This window comes from Homarus americanus, unplaced genomic scaffold (assembly GCF_018991925.1).
Source record: "Homarus americanus isolate GMGI-L3 unplaced genomic scaffold, GMGI_Hamer_2.0 scaffold74, whole genome shotgun sequence".
In the NCBI taxonomy this organism is placed as follows: Eukaryota; Metazoa; Arthropoda; class Malacostraca; order Decapoda; family Nephropidae; genus Homarus; species Homarus americanus.
In genome coordinates, this window is record NW_024716951.1 from 2,585,645 (window position 1) to 2,610,327 (window position 24,683).

At 46.1% G+C, this 24,683-nt stretch overlaps 1 protein-coding gene across 2 annotated transcripts in view; it reads left to right on the top strand.

Moving 5' to 3' along the window:
• The first annotated feature begins 1,901 nt into the window (after positions 1–1,901).
• Positions 1,902–24,683, top strand: part of LOC121858618 (protein mothers against dpp-like) — a 64,240-nt gene continuing 41,458 nt past the window's right edge. For both annotated transcript variants that reach the window (XM_042355135.1, XM_042355136.1), the window contains exons 1-2: positions 1,902–2,011; positions 21,722–23,420. In XM_042355135.1, coding sequence (XP_042211069.1) covers positions 23,190–23,420 — 231 coding nt within the window. In that variant the 5' untranslated portion in view covers positions 1,902–2,011; positions 21,722–23,189. The remainder of the gene's footprint in view (positions 2,012–21,721; positions 23,421–24,683) is intronic.

A 24,683-nucleotide genomic window follows, 5' to 3' on the forward strand; every position in this document is an offset into this window, starting at 1 on the left:
GTGAGAGATGAAAGGAGCCTTACCGCCAGTAACACCGCGGGAGCTGACTGAGGCGGACACGTCACTAGGTTCCCCTCCTAGGCTGCTCCTCCCTCACCACATGTCCACAACCACACAGAAAAACAGAGACCGAGGCAGAAAAATAAATCATATTTGCATTGACATAGACAGTGGAGTTATACAATGTACATGGGCAGTTCAGGTATAATACACACACACATACACAGCTTTTTAATGAACAAACCACACACACACACACACATGAACAACAAACCTGACTGACATATTCGTATCAGATGAAGTTTCTGAAAGTTAATGTCTGGTGTTGAAGTAAGATGACTGTGGGTTGATTTAGCTTAGGGTAGGTTAATTTAGGTGGGTTAGATCAGGTTAAGTCATATTGGTTCAATTAGGTTAAATTAGATCAGGTTAGATGAGTTAAGTTAGGCGAGGTTGTCAGGTTAGATTAGGTTAGGTTAAATGGATTGTTAGTTTAGTCTGAGCTTTATTTAACACAAGTCAGGTTAAAATGGTAAGAGTAGTCGCTTGTGTGAGCCAGTACGATAAGCCTTCATAATCCCCCGCCATCCTGAGTGAGTGTTTCTGTGATAGTGTTCCCTCCCGATGCTGTAATTGACGCAGCAGAGGCCACGTACCCCCGTCCCCTCCCAGCCTCGAAGCTTATTTCACCTCACGATTAATTAAACTTTGTAACTTAAGCTAACCTAACTTAACCTAACCTAACCTTACTTAACTAAACCTAGCCTAATCTAACTTTACCTAACCTAAATTAACTTAACCTAACCTAATCTCCCAGGTATCATTAGGGTGTTTAATTATCAGACTGAAGCTAATTCATCCTAACCATCAAATCATTATTATTATTATTATTATTATTATTATTATTATTATTATTATTATTATTATTATTATTGTTGTTGTTGTTGTTGTTGTTGTTGTTGTTGTTGTTGTTGTTGTTGTTGTTGTTGTTGTTATTGTTGTTGTTGTTGTTATTGTTATTGTTAGTAGTAGTAGTAGTAGTAGTAGTAGTAGTAGTAGTAGTAGTAGTAGTAGAGTTGGAGCTGTGGCATCATAATTTTGTCGCTAAATGATATTTGTAATTATTGTGTGTGTGTGTGTGTGTGTGTGTGTGTGTGTGTGTGTGTGTGTGTTGAGATGCATGCTAATATATCAGAGTATGTAGGAAGGTATTTATGTGTTTGTAAGTGTGTATGTCTGGGTATGCGTACACAGGTGAGGGTGTGTGTGTTGATTGAATGGAACTGCCTTTGAGAGTAATATTTTGACCTTGGTTAAGTGTACGGTATTCGCGTATACATAAAAATACAATATGTAGATGTGTTAAAACAAAGACATTTACGTGGTTTATGCCACACAGCTTGTTCTTCCAAGTGAATTAATTCAAATAATTTACATTAACTGGTGATAGTTATTGGTGATGCAGTACAGCCAATATTGTACGTCGAGGTATTCAGGACCTCCTCGCTTTAATAAAAACCTTGGCAGGCAATTATAGAGCCACTTCACATCCATACAGGTGCATAAGTTCTACCTGTATATGAACTGTGAAGTGGAAAGTTAAGTTGGTGTTTTTGGGGGGCCATTTAAATGAGGCTCTGGTCTGTTTACACTATATATTTCAGCGAAAATATATGGGAATTGAAAGCACTTGTTTTACGTAAATTCCATGTATATCATATCAGTTTTATAGATAAAATTATATCTAGAATAAATATTATAATAATAATGTTTATTTCAGTTATCTCAACGAGAAAAGGTAACTAATGCAATAAAATAAGGAGGACTACTTTGGTCGGCGGAGGGAACGAGTGGTGGCGAGGCTCATGGCTCCAGCATGTCGAGTGTAGACCGTCAGTGGAGGGAACGCTCTCGTGGAGTATAGACGTTCTGTGGCCGTTCGGGTGTAGGCGTGGTTTTTCTCACTTTCTACGGGAAATGTCAGTGCACTCGGTACTGCTGACAGTAATTGGTGAGTACTGCACACCCATTACATAAATTTACAATCGTCATAACACTAGAACGAACACATAACCCGTATTGGTTTCTCCTAGGGGGAAGGACATGCGATTTCTGGGTAGCCTGGCTGGTAGGATTTGAGAAACATGAAATTATATTTTAAACACACAGTTTAATCGTGTTTTGGGTGTTACCTCCGTGGCACTGGTCACAGTGAGTGCCTCGTGAAGAAAATGTACAACATGTTGTGAGTTCAGTGGCAGCGAGTGTGTGTAGACTGCAGGGAGATATTTAAACGCTAAAATTAAATGCCATCAACGGCGGGGCACACGAGCATATGAGAACGCGCAGAGCCACATAGTTGGTCGACTTCCACCACACCGCCCACTCCCTCCCTCCCTCTCTCCCTCCCTCCCTCCTGCCCCCTCTCTCCCTCCCTCCCTGCCCTCTCTCCCTCCCCTCCCTCCTGCCCTCTCTCCCTCCCCCCCCCTGCACCCAAACCTGCCTTAACCTGCCTTACCCTGCTCAACCTGCCCCAATCCTTCTCATCAACCAACCTCTTAAGAGTTTGTCCCAGTACTGTGGCCCCACAGGGCCACACTTGCCCCACGCTACTGTGCCACACGCTAATTTGCTCAGCAATGCCACACACTAAGATGCCCCGAAATGCCACACTGCCATACCCCAGTGCCACACACTGCCATGACTCAGTGCCGCCACACTGCCATAGCCCACAGGTGCCACACACACTAACACAGTGCCACACTGCCATACCCCAGTGCCGCCACACTGCCATGACTCAGTGCCGCCACACTGCCATAGCCCACAGTGCCACACACCACCATGCCCCACAGTGCCACACACTACCATGCCCCACAGTGTCACACACTACCATGCCACTACCATGGTCACACACCACCCCCACAGTGCCACACACTACCATGCCCCACAGTGCCACACACTACCATGCCCCACAGTGCCACACACCACCATGCCCCACAGTGCCACACACTGCCATAGCCCACAGTGCCACCACACACTACCATGCCCCACAGTGCCACACTGCCATAGCCCACAGTGCCACACTACCATGCCCACAGTGCCACACACTACCATGCCCCACAGTGCCACACACTGCCATAGCCCACAGTGCCACACACACCATGCCCCACAGTGCCACACACTACCATGCCCCACAGTGTCACACACTACCATGGCCCACAGTGCCACACTACCATGCCCCACAGTGCCACACACACCATGCCCCACAGTGCCACACACTACCATGCCCCACAGTGCACACACTCACCATGGCCCACAGTGCCACACACTACCATGGCCCACAGTGCCACACACTACCATGGGTGCCCACACACCATGCCCCACAGTGCCACACATACCATGGCCCTCATAGTGCCACACACTACCCATGTCCCCAGTCAGTGCCGCCATACTACCATGGCCCACAGTGCCACACACTACCATGGCCCACAGTGCCACACACTACCATGGTCCACAGTGCCACACACTACCATGTCCCTCAGTGCCGCCATACTACCATATCCCACAGTATCACACATCACCACAAATGTCCCACAGTACTTCACCCAGTCAACCAATGCCAGGTACCGCCAAATCGCTGTCACCTCACTCTGGTAGTCAATACTTTAGTGCAGATTAACTATATGCAAACTAGCTTGTATATGGATAGAATACTGATGTATTTACTTACTCCAAACTAAACAAATAAGTTGTTTCAAGTAATTATTATCATATATCTTTATTCAATCATTATTTACTTTATAGATAAACAAGTAAGTAAAGAAACTGATCTTGAAATGTCTTGTTTATTTCCAATCGTAACCAATAATCGCCGTTGTTGAGATCCATATCTGACACCGGTTTGTCGCTAGCAGGTGGGATTAATTCTTAAGTGTTATTATTTTGTAAGCGTGGCCCTGAAGTGTCAGAGTTGCGATGGTTTAACACACTGGTTAATCGCGGTGTTTAGTATGGGCGGTCATGACAGTGAGTTAGGATGCGTTTGTGGAGATTTAATGAGACCGGAAGACCTAGTTAGTGAACTCTTGTCGGATCAGCTGTGTTTAAACCTTCACTTCCTCCCTCCCTCTTTTTTATTTCTTCCCACATCACACTCTTCACTTCCTCCTCACTTTAGCCATGTCTTCCCCATTCACTACTCCCTTCATTGGTTATGTATTAATGTTTAAATATTCTGATGTCTGGTAATTTGATATCGTTAAAGTTAAGAAGTTGATTTTAAGCAAGTGTTCATTAGCGTGGTTCGAACCCTTTAATAATAATAATAAAACCATATACAAAAATCAGATAAAATGAGTTAGGACAAATAAAATAATTACACAGATAAGCCTTGGCAACACACAGACACTTTTTACCCGCGTCTGAACTTGGTGGGTTAAGCAGAGGTCAGTACCAGTGTTCACACGAGGCCCCAGGACCCCCATATTAGTGCTGGGTTGGACTGACTCACTCACCCACCACTGGCGGAAATGTCCCCCTCTGACCACTCAAGTGTGTGTGTGTGTGTGTGTGTGTAATAATAATTAACGGTTTATTGAAAGAGCTTGGCAGCCAGAAGGCTGAAAATATACAGTTGTGTGTGTGTGTGTGTTTTCAGCTAATTGTTAATTTGTTTTCTTTTGATAGTTGTATTACTTTAGTTGTATATCGTCTAGTGTTTATAATGAGGCTGTATGATTTATTATACACCATCAAAGTGTGTGTGTGTGTGTATAATTAATTAGTTGCAAAAGAAGGAAAATAATATGCATCATATTACCTGGATGAGCACAAGTTGATCAATGATTCCCAACATGGCTTCACAAGCGGGTCTTCATGTCTAAAAAATCTATTAACATTCTTTTCAGCTGTTTTCGAATCAGTGGACGAGAGGCACGACTCTGTCGAAGGCTTTGCTAAAGTCAAGATATACCACATCAGAGTCCCACACGAAAGACTAAAAAGAAAAGTGTAGACTCGTGGCATTGGAGGAGATATTCTAAAATGCATTAGTGCGTGGTTACAGGATAGGAAACCGAGTGAGCATTAACGGCACTAAATCAGATTGGAGTAACTTCACTAGTGGAGTACCCCAAGGATCAGTGCTTAGACTATTATTATTTATTATATTCATAAACGACATAGATATCGGTGTAGACAGCAACATAAGTAAATTTGCCGATGACACTAAAATAGGGCGTGTAATTAAATCTGACGAGGACTCTGCAAAACTACGGGAAGATCTAAACAAATTTTTCGAATGGTCTGAAAAATGGCAGATGAAATTCAGTGTGGACAAATGTAAAGTACTTAGTCTAGGAGATGTAAACAGAGAAACCAAATGTCAGATGAACAACATTATCATAGAGAAATCCGAATGTGAGAAAGATTTAGGAGTAATGATAGTGGGAATCTTAAGCCATGTAAACAATGTGTATTTGCTCGAAACAAGGCTAATAAAGTACTTGGGTTTATACAAAGGAGACTAGAGAGGTCATCCTAAAACTATATCTTGCGCTTGTGAGACCTCACTTGGATTACGCAGTTCAGTTCCGGTCACCGTATTACAGAATGGATATCGAATCCACAGAAAGAATTCAGAGGAGAATGACTAATCCCGGGCATTAGGAACCTTGAGTACTTAGATTGGTTAAAGCATCTTAATTTGCACTCCCTCGAGAGATGTAGAGTGAGGGGCGATTTGATAGAGGTGTATAAATGGAAGTCAGGGCTAAGCAAAGGGGACATTACAAAGGTACTCAAACTATCCAACCAGAGCGAACTCGTAACAATGGTTTTAAATTAGACAAATTTAGATTTTGGCGCGAAATATGTAAACATTGGTTTGGAAATAGAATAGAGGATGAATTGAACAAGTTAACAAACATCATCATTAACTCGAATACGCTGGATAGCTTGGAAAGTAGGTTGGATGGATATATGAGCGATAGGGGTTGGGTGTAGCTGGGACTGCCCAGTATGGGCCAATAGGCCCGCTGCAGTTTCCTCCATTCTTATGTTCTTATAATGCTGAAATAGCTTCGTTTATTTTTGGGCTGTGACGTACTCGCCTTTGATTGGCTGACAAGTTTATAAATGCTTTTAACCTATTTAGGGTAAAAGTGGCTGCAATCTTGTAAACGCGACCTCCCACTGCAGTTTGTATCGGGGATTTTTACGAGTTTTGGCACAGGACACAACCCTTATTTAGCGCACTGTACATATTGATAAGTTGAATTTATTTATTTATTTTTCATGTTGTGAGTTCCCGTTGTTAAATATTGTGTGTTTTAGTGATAGTATTTTTACCGTGTTACTAGGCTCCATGTTTACACTATAGTTAGGCTTTATTTACACTTTACTTGCACTATTTTTACAGCCTATGTTCTGTATGATTTTTGTTATGTTCTATATATAAATTTGCCCTATTATAAATCATGTTGTTAATGACGAAATATATTACATTATTACGACTATATTTCATGACTTTGGACGAATCTATTTTTAGCCCCAGCATATGATACATTGCTTTATTTTTAGCCGCCTGTCATTAATTTTATCTACTGTATTTAGACCCTACATTGAATTAATTAAGGTGGGATTTCTCTCCTGTTGTGATCGTCAGTAACACCTACCGTAACTCTCCTGTCGTGTACAGTACAGTGCCAAGTTGTGGTTTATAGCTGGTCACAAAACTCCCCTCATATAGTTAAGGATCTCTGGTCAAAAGGTTAAAATTCTAATTATTAAGTGACCTCGTATGAATTAGTATAATTAATTATCAAAATGTCAACCTCCCGACCACCATCCCGTCCCGACCACACAAGGGCACGCTGGTGTGGTGCGGTGCGGTGCAGGCGGGGATGATAACTGTACCGTTCTGACATACAGTATATCTATTTATTTACACTCCTGCGCTCGTGTGTGTGTGGGGAGAGGGTTATTGCATATGATTTTAGCATGATTGTTTTGGTTTGAACATGTGGTGTGGTAATGGTGGTAGTGGTGTGGTTGTGTGATGTTGTCGTGGTATCGTGTTGTTGTTGTGTTAGTGGTGTTGTGGTGGGTGGAGTGGTTTAGTAGACGACGTATTCAGTTTGGTTGAGTGTGGTGGTAGGGGTGACACACAACTGCAACCTACCAAAATCCTGTACCATTAAAGCATCACCAGCACGAGCAATGAACAGATCCAGGCATTTCCACACCCCCACCCACCCACCTCTTCCTCAATGACAGGCTTATGGTGGGCTGAGTGTGACGTTGGTTCGACAGTGTTTGGCCTCCAGTGGGCGCTGCACTTTTATGGGGGTCAGCCAGCACTAGCAGTCAACAATACCCTGGCATTCCTCTTCATCCAACAATGACACACTTTCACGCTTAGGGAATTAACGTCAGATGTATGTACGTTCGATTGTTTTTAGCCAGTAGGTAGTCACTCAAAAAACTAACTGTACTGGGGGGGGGGTGGATGAGTTCAGAACACTGCGACTCATGTTGTCTCGGTAAGGTTGTCAAAATCCTTCGTCCACTGTCATATTTTCTCAACACAATTTTGTATAGGTAATGTGTCTTAGTGACTGTACATAAAGTGCTATCAGTTGGTACACATACATAACGTTGGTTCAGTGTGTTTCGTCTGCTCCTAACTGTGTTTTCTCCTCACCCGGATACTCCAAGGCTCTCTCGTTAATATATCTCTTTAACAGGCTCGCTTATCTCCACACAAAGATAGATTCTCAAAGGTTCGCACGCTTGCTATTTTTTTTCGTTCTTTGCAACAGGAGAAGCCAAGACCTTATTGACTTGCTGAAGCTCTGCGACACAGTGATGGATTCTGTTTTAAGATTTTGTTCATGTCCTGGTTAGTTTTCTGCCAACTGGAGGTGTTAAGAGCTCCCATCTACCTGACTCTTGTTCACACACACACACACACACACACACACACACACACACACACACACAAAAACTGGTGTGATTTTAAGACTCAATGTTCATTTATTATTAAGAAGCTAGCATAAAAGGACACATTGAGCCGAGATGGTTATCAAAGGACTAGCTGTACCCTGAGAGGTGACCTTGTGGCCTTTGGTCATGAGACAGACAGATGGACCAGCTGTGTGTGGGTATAGGCTGGGGTCAGTGTTCATTGTGGTGTGGGGTGTGACCTACTGTATGGTGTCATCTACTGAGGGGGGTGAGGTGTGACCTACTTTATATAGTGCTACCGTCTAAGGGGGATAGTGATGACCTACTGTATGGTGCCACCTTACACGAAAGAAAGTGATGACTGACGAATTGGGCTCTACTGACCCCACCTGACACCAGAACCTGTAACGCGCTGACAAAACCCATGACCCTTCAGGCTTTTACGCCCTTAATGCATGAGTCATAAAGGCAGCCATGAACTCTGCATGCTTCCCAGATGGGCGCTGTAAACTCTTCTGCACTTCACCTTGCACAGGATGTAAGGGGGTGCTCAATAAACTAGCCTCCTCGAGGGCAATCTAAAATCTAACCTGTATACTCATTGGCGAATTGTTCCACCTCTTAGATTAACCCCCCCCCATCCTCAACCCCTAAACCTCCATCCTTATCCCCTCTACCCTAACCTCCATCCTGCTAACCCCTAATCCTCCTTCTCACCTCCCCCCTCTGTAGCCGGAGTGAAGTGGAATTTAAGTTTGGCAATTAGTTAAGGAGTTGGTAAGTTGTTAGGGAGGACGGGGCTGGCCATTGCTAAGGCAGTTTACAGTCTCGTTAGTGTCGCTGCTGCAGGAAAGATGGCTCAAGCTTGTGGACGAGTCTTTGGTGGGGTGGTGGTGAGGGGGGGGTGTAGGGATGGTGAGGGTGTAGGGGTGGTGATGGTGGGGTGTTGTAGGGCGGTGGTGGTGTGGTGATAGTGTAGTGACAATGTTGTAGGGTGGTGCTGTGATGATGTAGCAATATTATAGTGCAACGCTAGTCTGGTGAACTCGCACATGTGGCACTATTTAAGGATTACGAACACAACACCATATCATAAAATACTCTTACATTAATTACCCTTTCGTATCCCAATGAAAAAATAAAAGAATGGAAAAAGTTATTACAGAAAACATTATTATTTTTCAAAGTGGTGTACCAGTAAGTCTCTTGACCCACACGAACGAAGAAAGTTGGTACGGCTTATTGATATTATTTTGGCTGGGTAGGAGGGATAGGACGGAGGGAGGGAGGGAGAAGGGTAGGTGAGGAGAGGAGGGGTAGGTAGGAGGAGAGGGAGGGGGGGTAGGTGAGGAGAGGAGGGGTAGGTAGGAGGAGAGGGAGGGGGGTTACAGCTGTGTTGATGTTCTTACGCCTCGCCAAAGGACATCTGGTGTGAGGGCGTCTCAAGTGTGACCTTTCTCTAATGTTATTTAGGAACTTTTAACTTTCCTGTCATCTTTGTGTGTTGTTTGGTGGTGTGTGATGGTGATTTATTTTATTATTATTGATTATTACTGATATTATTATTATGAGTATTACTGTCATAATTATTAGTAGTAGTATTGTTCTTGTTATCGTGGCGTGGTTGCTTGGAATTGGTAGGCGTATGGGCGTGGTGTGCATGTGATTGGGCGTGGCGTGGACGTGGGTGGGATTTGTAGGCATGTCATGTTATGGGTAGGCGTGGCAAGGTAGTGTGGGCATACTGGTGTGTGGTGGGCGTGGTGTTGTGGTGTGGGCGTGGGTGGGCGTGGTGGTGTCCTCCGCTAGTATTGATTCATGAAGGGAGGGGGGAGGCTGGGCCGCTCTGGAACACTTAGTAAAACACCCTTCCTCCTCCTCTCCCTTCCTTCTCTTCCTCTCCCTAACTTCTTTTCGTCTCCCTTTTTCCTCTCCCTTCCTCTCCCTTCCTCCCCCTCCATGCTCCTCTCCACCTTTTCCTCTCCTATTTCTTCGTGTTCTTCTTTCCCCTTTCGACTCGTCTTCACTTTTTTTCCATCTCTTTCTTCCTCCTCCTCTTTCTTTCATCATCTATTTATTATTCTTTCTCTCTCGTTCCCTCACCCAACCCTTCCTCCCTCTGTTTGGCCACGTGTGTAGTTCCCATCGCCACCACCACTCCTCTTCCCTCAGTACATTACAAAAAGCCCCATGAGTACTGTACACTTACACTATGGGAGGTACATCGCCCCCCTCAGCCACGTGTTCACTTCACACACCCACACACTCTTTCTCACCTCACCCCACTCTCTCTCCACACCCTCTCTCTCCCCACTCTCTCTACCCCTCCCCCCCACCTCCTCTCTCACCCCTCACCCCCACACACTCTCTCTCTCCACCCCTCCCCCACACTCTCTCTCCCCCCTCCCCCACACTCCTCTCCTCACCTCACCCCACACACTCTTTCTCCCCCTCACTCCCCACCTCTCTCACCCTCCCCCCTCTCTCCCCCACTCACCCCCCTCTCTCCCACCCCTCCCCCCACACTCTCACACCCCTCCCCCCCCCACACACTCTCTCTCTCACCTCCCTTGAGTGTTGTATATACTCTTACTGAAGGGATAATCCAAGGGTAGAAATTAATAGTTAGATTACGTTAGGTTAAATAAGGTTAGATTAGGTTAGGTTGAAGTTAATAGTGAGGATATAATGCCCTGATGTTTAACCCTCCGCCCAGTAGTGACAGGCGTATGGAAGCTAACGCCAGACGTACGTTCGCTCGCCTCCTATCGCCCGACAACATTATTACACGCTTACCTTTCAAGAGTGTGAGAAATTGGTTTGAGATTTGTGACTGTGGCGGAGTTAATGTGGCACCGGTGACCAAGCTGGCTGTGTGAGTCTGTGGTGGTGGTGGTTGGTTGATGGTGGTGTGGTAGGGAGGTGTTAGTGGTGGTAGGAGGGGTTAGTGGTGGTAGGAGGGATGGTGGTGGAAGGAGGGGTTGGTGGTGGTAGAGGGAGGAAATGAAGAAGGGTGGGTCTTCCTCACAACAACAACAACAACAGGTTATGTATATGTCCGTCGCCCCCATGACTCACCCCAGGTAATTAAATGTCCCTATACGGTGAGACCTGACCACCCTACTCTTCCCTACCCCTTCCTACCACCTCCCTCCTTCTCTACCCCACTCCTTCCTCCATCACTCCTACCACCAACCACCTCCCTCCTTCTCTACCCCACCCCACTCCTTCCTCCATCACTCCTACCCCTTCCTACCACCAACCACCTCCCTCCTTCTCTACCCTACCCCACTCTTTCCTCCATCGCTCCTACCCCTTATCCCCTCTTACCCCCCTCTCTCTCCAGCTGAGAAAAGTAGCCCTATTTGGTTGAATCTTGGTGAGGTGGAGGCCGCTACCACGTCTCCACAGTCTTAAACCTCAGTAGTCTCGTCATTGCCTCTAACCTAACCTAACCTAACCTAACCTAACCTATGCGTTGTCTTGTCTTGGTGTGCATTTTTTTAGAATCTTGGCTGCAGATTTTCAAAAAAGATTCTCTCCCTTGATTATCCCTCTTAAGAACGTGTTTGTTTTTTAAGAATGTTTGTCCGTAACAATGTGAAATAAACCAAAAACGAAGCAAAAATAAACTATCTTGCCCTGCTTCTTGAACCTAAATATAACGTTCACTTAACACCAGCGAGGAGACGGAATTAATGGCTTGAATTTTAATTATTATTTTTTGTTTATTTTTAATTTATGATTCTTTACATTAATTTTGTCTGGTGTTTTATTGAATGTTTCTAGTTAATATGTTAAAGTCTTCCTAATGTACAGTATGGAATAATTTTTGTTATTTTTAGATTTTCTGTTTTTTTTCTGTTTGGGTCAAGTCATAAGAACATGAGAAAATAAGGAGTCTGCAATAGGCCGGTTGGCCTGTGCATGGCAGCTCCTGTCGAGAGTTACTACCACTCTCTATCATCCATGAATCTATCTAGCCTCCTTTTAAAACTTTCCAGTGTCCCAGCACTTACTACAAAGTTGCTAAGCTTGTTCCACTCGTCCACCACCCTATTTGTGAACCAGTTTCCAACTATCTCCCTCCTAAACCTAAACTTATCCAACTTAAATCCGTTGCTCCGAGTCCTATCCTGCTCGGATATTATGAGAACTTCATCTATATCTCCTTTATTGATTCCTTTCACCCAATTTGATACTTCTATCATATCTCCTCGCATTCTTCGTCTTTCTAGGGAATGCAAGTTAAGTTTCTTTAATCTATCTTGATATGGAAGGTTTCTAAGTCCCGGAATCATTTTCGTCATTCTTCGCTGCACCGACTCCAGTGAATTTATATCCATTCCATAATAAAGGCACCAGAACTGAACAGCACAATCGAGGTGCGGCGTGACTAGCGCAAGATATAATTGCAATATGACCTCTGCACTCTTATTACTTACACTTCTAGATATAAAACCCAATACTCTGTTTGCCTTATTTCGAACATTAACGCACTGTTTTCTAGGCCGTAGGTCCGGGCTTACAAGTACCCCTAAGTCTCTTTCACAAGTCGACTTCTCGAGGTTGATGTTGTTAAGGCTGTATACATAGACAGTATTTGTTCTTCCAATATTAAGTACGCTGCACTTGCTGGTGTTGAATTCCATTTGCCATTTTCCTGACCACTTCTGCAGTTTATTTAAATCCTCCTTTAGTGTCTTTGCATTCTGCCCTGAATTAATCTGCCGCCCCATTTTGGTGTCATCCGCAAACTTGTTTGTCACTGCTGATCTTAGTATCTAGATCGTTTATGTAGTTTATGAACAGGAGTGGGCCCAGTACTGACCCCTGGGAAACCCCACTAGTTACACAGCCGCACTCCGATATAACACCATCTACGCTAACCCTCTGTTCTATCGGTAAGCCATGATTTTATCCAATTTAAAACTTTCCCCTCGATACCATGAGCCTTAACTTTTCTCAGAAGCCTCTGATGCGTTACTTTGTCAAATACATTGCTAAAGTCTAAGTAAATAACATGGTAATTTCGTCAATATCTACTACCTCATAGACTCTCCTAAAAAACGTCAACCAGTTAAATGTATTCTCTTGCATCTTTATGGGGAAAATTAATCGAGTGAACTTTTGAGATATTGGAGCTTGGCCCAGTGGTAGTGGTGAGTGATAATGGTGGTTATAGGTGGTCTGGGAGGAGGGATAATGGTGGTGATGGTGGGAGGAGGGATAGTGGTGGTGATGGTGGGAGGAGGGATAGTGGTGGTGATGGGAGGGGGGGTAGTGGTGGTCTGGGAGGAGGGATAGTGGTGGTGATGGGAGGATACTGGTGATGGTGGGAGGGATAGTGGAGGTGATGGGGGTGGTGGTGATGGTGGGAGGGATACTGGTGGTGAAGGGAGGGGTTAGTGGTGGTCTGGGAGGAGGATAGTAGTGTGGTGATGGGAGGGATACTGGTGGTGATGGTGGGAGGGATATGGAGGTGATGGGAGGATAGTGGTGGTCTGGGAGGGTAGTGGGTGGTAGTAGTTATGGTTGGGGTCAGGTCTACAGCGGGGTCGAGGTGGTCCCCGTCGGGTTAAGCTGCGACACACACACACACACACACACACACACACACACACACACACACTATAACTCAGATGTCGGCAATAAAAGTCCGTATTTGTTACACGTGATGGTAAGATGCAGTCATTTACCCCCCTATCTCCCTCCTGCTCCCCCTTCCCCAACCCCTACCTCTCCACCCCCTCCCTCGGTCGGTCTCTATCGCGTCTACCCTCTCGGTACTGCCTCACTGCCTGGGTATATCGTAAACACTGAACCGCCCCAACATGGTTCTGTACTTAGTATATGGAATGAAAGTTAATGTGTTGTGGGGCTGGTGGGTGTAGTGGTGTGGGGCGGGTGGGTGTAGTGGTGTGGGGCCGGTGGGTGTAGTGGTGTGGGGCGGGTGGGTGTAGTGGTGTGGGGCGGGTGGGTGTAGTGGTGTGGGGCCGGTGGGTGTAGTGGTGTGGGGCGGGTGGGTGTAGTGGTGTGGGGCCGGTGGGTGTAGTGGTGTGGGGCCGTGGGTGTGGTGGTGTGGGTGTGGTGGAAGTCTTTGCACGGTCTCCCCAGTGTTGAGATATACGGACATGGTACAGTGACATTGCTACGGATCGCTGTTACGTATGTGCCGATAGTGACCGTTAATTTCCTGGTGATGGTAATGGTGTTGGCAGTGTTGGTAATGGTTGATAATATTGGCAGTGGTGGTAGTGATGCTGATGTGAATCCTTGTTGTTGTAATAGACGAGAGGCATATGCAGTAAGTTGAGAACCCAACCTAACCTAAAGCCTAGTATGTAACGTCCTTGAATACAGTGGTCGGGTGAGAGCGTCTTGGCTGAAGCCATCATGTTTAAGCACGTGTGTTGCTCTGGTCTCCCTCCCAGCCGGTGTTTTGCTGTGTCTGTGTTTTCCTTTACCTAACACGACCACTAACCTAACACTAACCTAGTCACGCCTAGTTTAACCTAACACTAACCTAGTCACGCCTAGTTTAACCTAACACTAACATAGTCAAGCCTATTTTAACCTAACCTAGTCTAATTTAACCTAATTTAGCATAATTTAACACTAACCTTACCTAATTTAACTCATCTTAACACTGACCTAACCAAACCTAGCCCCCAGGTAACGTTAGGGCGTCTAATAACCACAAGGTGAAATAAACTGAGGAGACAACATCTTTTTCTTCAGGTAATCCAGCCCCTCAGACTTGGATTTGTCCCCCCACGTAGCATTTAATTCATGTCACATTCAGATAACACTTCCCAGATTTGCCCCGCTCTTAATACTGCTGACACGGATGGGGTCAAATAGTTGGGGTCACTTGGTCACTTTGGACAGGAGCTGCCATGCACAGGCCAACCAGCCTATTGCTGACTCCTTATTTTCTTATGTTTCTTGGATTGGGTCGAGGGAGGTTACTTGGGGTGGGGTGGGGGAGGTTGGTGGGGTGGGGGGTATCGGGTAGCCCTTCATAATGCCCCCCTCTCCCCCAAGAGCTGTTGTATTTTTCGGTGGGCGGGGATGGTGGTTGGGGAGGGGGAGGTCAAAGGTCAAGTGGCAGTTTTGACGGAGGCGCCACCCGGTGTGTGTTGGCACCTTGATCTCATGTTGGGGGGGTCGAGATGCTCTGTTCTCTCTCTCTCTCTCTCTCTCCTCCTCGTGTTCTTCTTCGTCTCCAAACAAGACACATCAACTCTCCTCCTGACAACAGTATTAGAGTGGTGTCAAGTAGCTCACTGGGCGGATAAAATATTGCCCCTGACACCAGCTTTAGAATATAGACGTTGGTTATTGAGGGTTGGTGGCAACACACACACTAACAATCATCAACTCCTTCAATTGTTTTGATTGTGCATGTAGTGTGAGGTGTTGCCATGTTGTGAAGACAGTGTTGCCATGTTGTGAAGACAGTGTTGCCATGTTGTGATATATTGTGAAGACAGTGTTGCCATGTTGTGAAGACAGTGTTGCCATGTTGTGATATATTGTGAAGACAGTGTTGCCATGTTGTGAAGACAGTGTTGCCATGTGATATATTGTGGTTATATGGGTATTGTGTTTCAAATAGATGTCAATAAATTGTGATTTTTTATTTATTATAAGAGGGGTAATGGACCCTGTTGGTTATTACACACACACGGCCGCAGCGTGATCAATACCCGTACTGAATAATACACAACGGAGCCCCGAGGGAAACTCACCCACCAACTCAACACTAATGGAAAAAGAATTCATGATCAGCTGGGCTACAACTCTCCAAAGACGGTCACCTGAACATTAGCCACCCTAACGCTGACCTAACCTAACGCCAACCTTACCCAACACCAAATGTGACCTAACTTCATCTCACCCACTCAAACCCTACCTACTTAACCCAGTTTAAACGTAATTTAAATCCCCCGGGTAGCGTTGGGGTGTTTGATCATCAGGTGAAATAGGTTGTGGGGGAGGTCTTAATGGCCAGGTCATGAGATAGGACGTTTAAGTCTCCCATCTAACTGGTTACGTCGAGAGAAAACGGAGAGATTGACCCCCCCAAAAAAACAAGTTGGTCATGTTTATGTTTTCCAGGTTCCCGGAGAGGAGAGGAGAGGAGAGGAGAGAGGCCTGGCATCAGTACTGTACTGTAGTGTGAGAGCAGTGGGTTATGGTGCCTCGCCCTGTGGTGGGGGGGTCATAGCTGGCACGATACTGTCCTTGGTGCCTGTGTGTGGGGACAGGGGTAGTAGAGTGTGGGGGTGTAGTAAGTGTATTTGCTCTGGGTTTTATATGTAGCATGGGAGAGAGAGTGAGTGTTTGCGTGTGTGTGTGGGGGGGTAGTTGAGGGTCTCAACTGAGGGCTTCCTGCCCCTCACCTCATTCCCTCTCTTCCTCTCTCCCTCACCACTCCACCCTACCTTACCCATCCCTCACTCACGCCACTACCTTGTGAGTCATACCACTCACCTCTGATTCACCTGTGACCCACCTCCCTCACCCCCTCCCTCACTCATGTCACTGCCCTGTGAGTCATACCATTCCTCCTTACTCATTCTTTAACAACCAACACCTCATCCAAACCCTTCGCTTCCCTACACCTCCTTCCCTCCCTCCCTGACTCTCCCTCCTTCCGTCTCTCCAACCCTGACTCTCCCTCCTTCCTTCTCTCCCTCCCTGACTCCCTCCTTCCTTCCCTCCAACCCTGACTCTCCCTCCTTCCTTCTCTCCTCCCCTGACTCTCCCTCCTTCCTTCCTCCAACCTGACTCTCCCTCCTTCCTTCCCCTTCATCCCTGACTCTCCCTCCTTCCTTCTCTCCCTCCCTGACTCTCCTCCTTCCTTCTCTCCCTCCCTGACTCACCTCTACGGAGTGAGTCAGTGCAGTCCTCCTCTCCTTCCTGTTTCCTCCCGACCAAAGGGTGATCCGTTGGGTTGCCTCTTCCCTTAGAAGGGGATGCACTTCTCACCTCTCCCCATCCCTCCCCCGTTCCCTTGCTGAATTTAATCATATCGCTGCTCTTCCCCTACCTACCCTTCCTTCCCTTCCCCTCCTTCCCTTCCCCTCCTTCCCTTCCCCCTCCTTCCCTTCCCACCTTCCCCTCCCACCACACTCTTCCCTTCACTCAATTTTCCGTGTGATCAATGAAACACACTTGGTGACTTAACATATACAAGAAATAACAAAATAAATAAAAAACTCAGGTGGTTGGCAATACTCAGTGAGGTTAGGTTAGGTTAGGTTAGGTTAGGTTAGGTTAGGTTAGGTAAACGTGGTGGGGAAGCGGCTCAGTTCACACCCATAAGGACTTATGGTCGATTACTGCCGAGTGTTTTCATTATTTGTCCTCCCTCCCCACCAATTTTCTCCCTCCCCACCAATTTTCTCCCTCCCCACCAATTTTTCTCCCTCCCCACCAATTTTCTTCCCTCCCCCTTCCTCCCCACCAATTTCTTCCCTCCCCACCAATTTCTTCCCTCCCCACCCACTTTTCTTCCCTCCCCACCAATTTTCTTCCCCCCCCACCAATTGTCCTCCCTCCCCCACCAATTTTCCTCCCTCCCCCACCAATTTCCACCTAACCGTATATTAATTTTTCACTTCCCTTCCTCTCCATAATGTAAAAAAAAACTGTATTTGTATTATTACGTGTGACGTGTACGAGATGAATATATTTATAACATTGGTAAGGAAGGTGATCAGTGTTGCTCTACTGGATTTGTTTATTTGATCAGGAAAGTAAAATAAAAAATAAAGAGAAAAGTTACAACAATATTGGCGTGGGTGAGCCAGGTGAGAGAGGATAGGGGGCGGACAGGTGAGAGAGAGCGGACAGGTGCAGTATATCTACCTGTTGGTGTGGGAGGGGGGGGGCTTGATAGAATTTAGAGAGCTGCTGTATTTTAATTATTTAATTATTATTATTTTTTTTGGGGGGGGTCAGAGGTCAAGGTCACAGCGCTGAAAGAACCTCCTGTGACCTGACGTGAAGGACAGTTAACACACATACAGTACACCTTCGAAGATATTTTTATCAAATATCAAATCATTCAGACCTTGTCAACCTCCGTCAACTTTCACATTCCACACGCCCCAGGTGTTGGCGGAGAGGACAGGGATCATATCTCTCTCTCTCTCTCTCTCTCTCTCTCTCTCTCTCTCTCTCTCTGTAACATAACATTGCCACAACAACTATAGCAAAAACAAAACAAAAATAAATTAAGGCCATTTATCAACAAAAACAATATATATGATAAAACACACACACACACACACCCACACACACACACACACACTCACACTCACACACTCACACTCACACACACACACACGCACACACACTCACACACACACACACACACACACACACACACACACACGCTAACCTAACTTACTCTTGACTTGTCCTGCTCTAACGTTAACCTAACCTTATCAAACCTGACCCCCTCCTCCCCCCACAGGTATCGACCTTTGAGTGGTTAATCATCAGGTGAAACATACTGACGGGGCTAATCTTCAGGTGTAATAAACTAGGGACTAATCTTCAGGTGTAATAAACTAGGGACTAATCTTCAGGGGTGATAAACTAGGGGACTAATCTTCAGGTGTAATAAACTAGGGGGCTAATCTTCAGGTGTGATAAACTAGGGACTAATCTTCAGGTGTAATAAACTAGGGACTAATCTTCAGGGGTGATAAACTAGGGGACTAATCTTCAGGTGTAATAAACTAGGGGACTAATCTTCAGGGGTGATAAACTAGGGGACTAATCTTCAGGTGTAATAAACTAGGGACTAATCTTCAGGGGTGATAAACTAGGGCTAATCTTCAGGTGTAATAAACTAGGGGCTAATCTTCAGGGGTAATAAACTAGGGGCTAATCTTCAGGGGTAATAAACTAGGGGACTAATCTTCAGGGTGATAAACTAGGGACTAATCTTCAGGTGTAATAAACTAGGGGACTAATCTTCAGGTGAATAAACTAGGGGCTAATCTTCAGGTGATAAACTAGGGGACTAATCTTCAGGGTACTAGTAATCTTCAGGGGTGATAAACTAGGGGCTAATCTTCAGGTGTAATAAACTAGGGACTAATCTTCAGGGGTGATAAACTAGGGGACTAATCTTCAGGTGTAATAAACTAGGGGGCTAATCTTCAGGGGTGATAAACTAGGGGGCTAATCTTCAGGGGTGATAAACTAGGGGGCTAATCTTCAGGTGTAATAAACTAGGGGGCTAATCTTCAGGGGTAATAAACTAGGGGGGCTAATCTTCAGGTGTAATAAACTAGGGGGCTAATCTTCAGGTGATCCGCCAGAACGTTGGTAATATGAACAATTGATATAAAAGGCAAACCATAGCAGCAGTTAAGTTAAGTGATTAATGCAGTGAATGACATAATATCATCGACTGCCGCGGGAATGGTATCTGATAAGGCATTTACTCTTCATTAAATGCCCAGGAAACTCTCTCTCTCTCTCTCTTGGGGTAACTGAAGGTAACTGATCTATAGTGAAGAGGAAATTTGATCTCAAAGTGGTAGAGAGAGACAAAGTGATAGCAGTACTGTAGTGGGAGTCATAAAGTGTAGTGAAGATGTACAGTTAGTATTATAATGTGTCGGGTGGTGGTGGTGAAGCAGGAGGGTTGATTGAGCAATTTGGGATGATATAGTGTTGGCATTTGTGTGAGTCGAGAACCTTGGTGGTGGTGGTGGTGGTGGTGTTGGTGGTGTTGGTGGTGGTGTTGGTGGTGGTGTTGGTCGACTCATAACAGTACTGTAGTCATGTCATGGTGGCGGTGGGTACAGTGTTGCATGGCCTTCAGAGTATAAGCTTGAAGGACCTTGGTAGGTGTGAGAGTCGGGGCCCTGGGCTGTGTAGAGTGTTGGTACGCGCTGCCCACTAACACTCACCCCACCACTCCCACCCTAACCCCAGTGGCAGGTAAACACGAGGTACAAGGACTCCTTAGTTAGAACATAGATCCTGCAGGAAGTCAGTGAGAAAAGGTGAGGATGAGTCATGCTTGTTGGTTCGTGTGTTTGTTTTTTTTTGTTTGTTTGCATTTCATCACTCAAGAGTTGTTGGTGTGTTTTTTTCTGTTTGTTCTATCACACACACACACACACACACACACACACACACACACTGACGCTACATAATTAATGCTCATTAATGTTGTTCTTTCTTGAAGTGATGGATAGGGGGTGGCGAAGAGGGGTGGCAAGAGAGTGGGTGGTCAGTAGGTACGTGGGTGGGTTGGTGGGCGGCCGGAAGTTTGGTGGGTGGGTGGGTGGTATAAGAGGCTGAAGGTGATAAGTGGAGGTGAATCGACTTTGTGTATAAGAGATGAAGCGGTGACTCATGTTGTTGCTTCATGGTGGCCTAAAGTGCTTCTTGGTGCACCTGTGACTTCCCTCCCTCTCTCCACCTGTTGCGTCATGGTATAGTGTTACTTGACGCATCTCTCTCTCTCTCTCTCTCTCTCTCTCTCTCTCTCTCTCTCTCTCTCTCTCTCCATGTTTGTCTACCCAAGCTGCCTCTATCTCTCCCCCATCTCTAAACCTCTTCTGCCTCTCTCCATTCCTTCTATGTCTTCCTGATGTGAGGAGGTGAGAGGGGAAGGGGGGGGGGAGTAGGGTGAAGGGGGGGGTGATGGTGACGTATTTTCCCAACAGCTCATTAACACCACTGGGGGTCCCGACTTACCTGTACTCTGCCCTCCTCTAATCTACACACACTCTCTCTCTCTCTCTCTCTCTCTCTCTCTCTCTCTACATGTGCTGGCTAACGCATCTCAAAAAGACCCGATTTGCTTTATATAATTTACATATTGATGGCTGTGTGTGTGTGTGTGTGTGTGTGTGTGTGTTGTGTGTGTGTGTGTGTGTGTGTGTGTGTGTGTTCGTTCTAACAAAGAATTTTCCTAGACTCCTGAAGACTGATGTCAAACTTTGTACCGAGAAATAACAAGACCGCCACCAGACTTGTCACTACACGTCTTGGCCCAGCTGTGAACCTATAACGTCGGTATAAACATATTGCCTCACAACAATAGTAAACTCAAGACTTTACTTCCAGGAAAATATTGTCCGTCATGTAGTTCAGTTACGGATCACTTGAACGTTTGCTATCTTCCTCCTAAAACTCCTCCTCTAACTCCTCCTCCCCCTCTTCCTCTAACTCCTCCTCCCCCTCTTCCTCTAACTCCTCCTCCCCCTCTTCCTCTAACTCCTCCTCCTCCTCTTCCTCTTCCTTTAACTCCTCCTCTACAAAATCGTTTTCATGATTTTTGACGGATTTTATTTTATTTTGTTTTCTTCTGTTTCTGAGAGTTTTAGTTCGCGTTATTACGTGTTTGTAGGAGTAAACAATATGACACTGGGGGGAGGGGGGGGTAATAGAATGCGTTTACTGTCAGAGTGAAGGTGTGGGGGGGGGGTATAGTGGGTGTATCTGGGAGGGGTGTGGTGCTCGCTACGTTGTAACTGTGAGTGGATCATATTGACAGTGGCTGTGATGCCCTTGTGGTCGTGTAGTGGCCAGTAGTAAAGTATAAGTGGTGGGCATCACGTGATCTGTGGGTGGGTGACAGTGCAGTAGTGTTTGTCTCTGTATGTTAAGGTATTTTTATTGTTTTAATGGTTTTTGTTATCATGTTTTGTATGATGCTGACTGCCTCATCAGGTATAAGTGTTGTAATGTGTTTCTGGTTTTCTCGTTGCAGATGACTCAAAAGATACCTAGATAAGAGGTGCCTCCTCCTGCTCCCTCCTGTGAGAGTTGCCCCGCCAAGTGGACGCCTGCTGGCCCCCCAAGTGAGGGTGTCGTCCTCCTGGTGCACACGAAGAACGGTGTGGGGTGGGTGGGGGCCAAGTTGTCCTCCACACAGCGAGGGGCCACACGAGGTCGCAGCTGGCGGTGTAGTGTAGTGGTGGAGTCCGTCCCTCTGGGCCAGGTGTGTATGTGAGTGTGTGCGTGCGAGTGTGTGTGCACATGTGTGAGTGAGTGTGTGTGTGTGTGTCTGTGTGTGTGTGCTAAAGGGAGGTGGGTGTCCATCCCTCGCCGCCACTTACCACCCTCACCACCAGTTACACTCCTCCCTCTCTCGCGCCCTCACCACGCCGCTCCACCTTCAGGATACACACACCGCCAGGGCCCTGCACAACACGTCCCTCCTCTCGCCGAGCTTCCCTCCTACTCTTCCCTCTTCCCCGTGAAGAATAATTAAACACCAAAGAAAAACTGTGAGCGGGAGTCTGGTAGTGGCAACCAGAGCGTTGAGTTGAGGTCATTGTATTTAGTGAAGTGGAGGAGCGAGAGATAGTGAGGCAGTGGACACGTCAAGCTCATAGGAGGCACCACCAGCAGGCAGTGAGTGACAGACATAACCTTCAGGATCTACAGTTTTAAAAGTGTTCAAAAAACCTCTTGTGTTCCCCTCCACAACAACAACAATTACACTCTGCGCCAAAGTGTTCAATTAAAACCAAGTGTATCTGGAGTCATTATAAAGTCTTTCAGTGTGAGTCCATTCCAAGTTTGTAGTTTAGAGGTGCGGCCAGCTAGAAAATGGTACAATTACAGAGAACTATTTAGAGCTGAGAGAGGAAGAGAGAGAGAGAGAGAGAGGACCTTCACTAGTGTATTACGTGTTGTGTCTCGTCCATGACTGTTAACGTGTAGGACTCGTCAGTAGAGTAGCTGTTACTTAAGACCACTCGAGGAGGTTCTTAAGTTTGGATAATAATTACAAACACGTCCATTAGATCTGTGAAAAATAAATATTAAAAAGTGCAAACAAGTTGGAATTTTGTTGTGCATAAACCAAGACAAATAACATTAAGCCGTCCAGGAAGTGCACAATTGTGAGACCTTGACCAGACTTTATCCAGCCATAACCCAGTCATTTACCCCCACTACTGTCACCTAACTACAACACCCCCCCCCTTCCCCATTAACCACACATAGACACATTCACTCAACCAAACTGTCATTCCACCAAGTCTTACCAACAACCAGAAGAGACTTAATCCTTCTCGTAAAATAATAAGAACAAAATCAACCCAAATCAAGTGTATCTGTCCGACTTCACCAATAACACAGTAGTACTAACCAGCAACAACCATCACCAGGCCACGTCAACCACAACCACCCACCGAAAAATCAACCTTTTTAATCAGGAACCCACCACGATGACGTCACTCAACTCCCTGTTCTCCTTTACCTCCCCGGCTGTGAAGAAACTGCTAGGGTGGAAACAGGGTGACGAGGAGGAGAAGTGGGCGGAGAAGGCTGTAGACTCCCTGGTGAAGAAGCTGAAGAAGAAGAAAGGAGCCATCGAGGAGCTGGAGCGAGCACTGTCTTGCCCCGGCCAGCAGTCCAAGTGTGTCACCATCCCCAGGAGTCTGGACGGACGCCTTCAGGTAATGTGAAGGAACTTGTTGTCTTGGAGTGTTGTTATTGTTATTATTATTATTATTATTATTATTTTATATATTTTATTGAATTTAACCTTTTTTTAAGGCCTGGATGCATTTTTACTTACTACTGAAGGTTTAAAACTCTACTTTGGTTTATCTCTGGAGGTTTAAAACACCCACAGTTTACTTCTGAAGGTTTAAAACATCCACAGTTTACTTCTGAAGGTTTAAAACACCCACAGTTTACTTCTGAAGGTTTAAAACATCCACAGTTTACTTCTGAAGGTTTAAGCACATACGGTATTCACACAGTTTACTCCTGAAGGGTTTACAGATTTATACTTGATTCTGCCACAGTTGAATCTGTCTAAAATGGGTTTAATAATTCCTGTCAGTACGTTCAACACCTGTCTTATTTGTTCTGTCAGCTGACCCCAGATGTATTACCACACTCCCTCCCCTTCCTCAGTGTGTGTGTGTGTGTGTGTGTGTGTGTGTGTGGGCGGAGGAGATAGATGAGTGAGTCACCCCAGATAACCAGCTGTGTGATTAAGTGTGGTGAGCCAGCCACCTGCTGCGGCCAGGTGTTTCTCCCGCCTTAATTATCGCTGCCCACACCTGCGACGCCCACGGCCATGTGAAGAAATGAGAGAGGGGGGAGGGGGGGGATTGAACAGGTGGAGGAAAATTAGAACAAGGAAATGCAGAGAAACAAGTATTGTGAGGACGAACGAAGGGAGGGAGGGGGAAGAGAGGGGGTGGAGGGAGGGGAAGAGGCTGATGGATGGATAGATGGCGTGTCCCCTGAAAAAAATGTTGGGTGGGGAAGTCGAGGCACCTGTCTCACTACCTCACCTGTTTCACCACCTCACACCTGTCTCACTACCTCACCTGTCTCACCACCTCACACCTGTCTCACCACCACACCTGTCTCATCACCTCACACCTGTCTCACACTCACACCTGTCTCACTACCTCACACCTGTCTCACCACCTCACACCTGTCTCATCACCTCACACCTGTCTCACTCTCCACCTCACCTCACACCTGTCTCACCACCTCACACCTGTCTCACCACCTCACACCTGTCTCACCACCTCACACCTGTCTCATCACCTCACACCTGTCTCATCACCTCACACCTGTCTCACCACCCACACCTGTCTCACCACCTCACACCTGTCTCACACCTGTCTCACCACCTCACACCTGTCTCACCACCTCACACCTGTCTCACCACCTCACACCTGTCTCACCACCACACC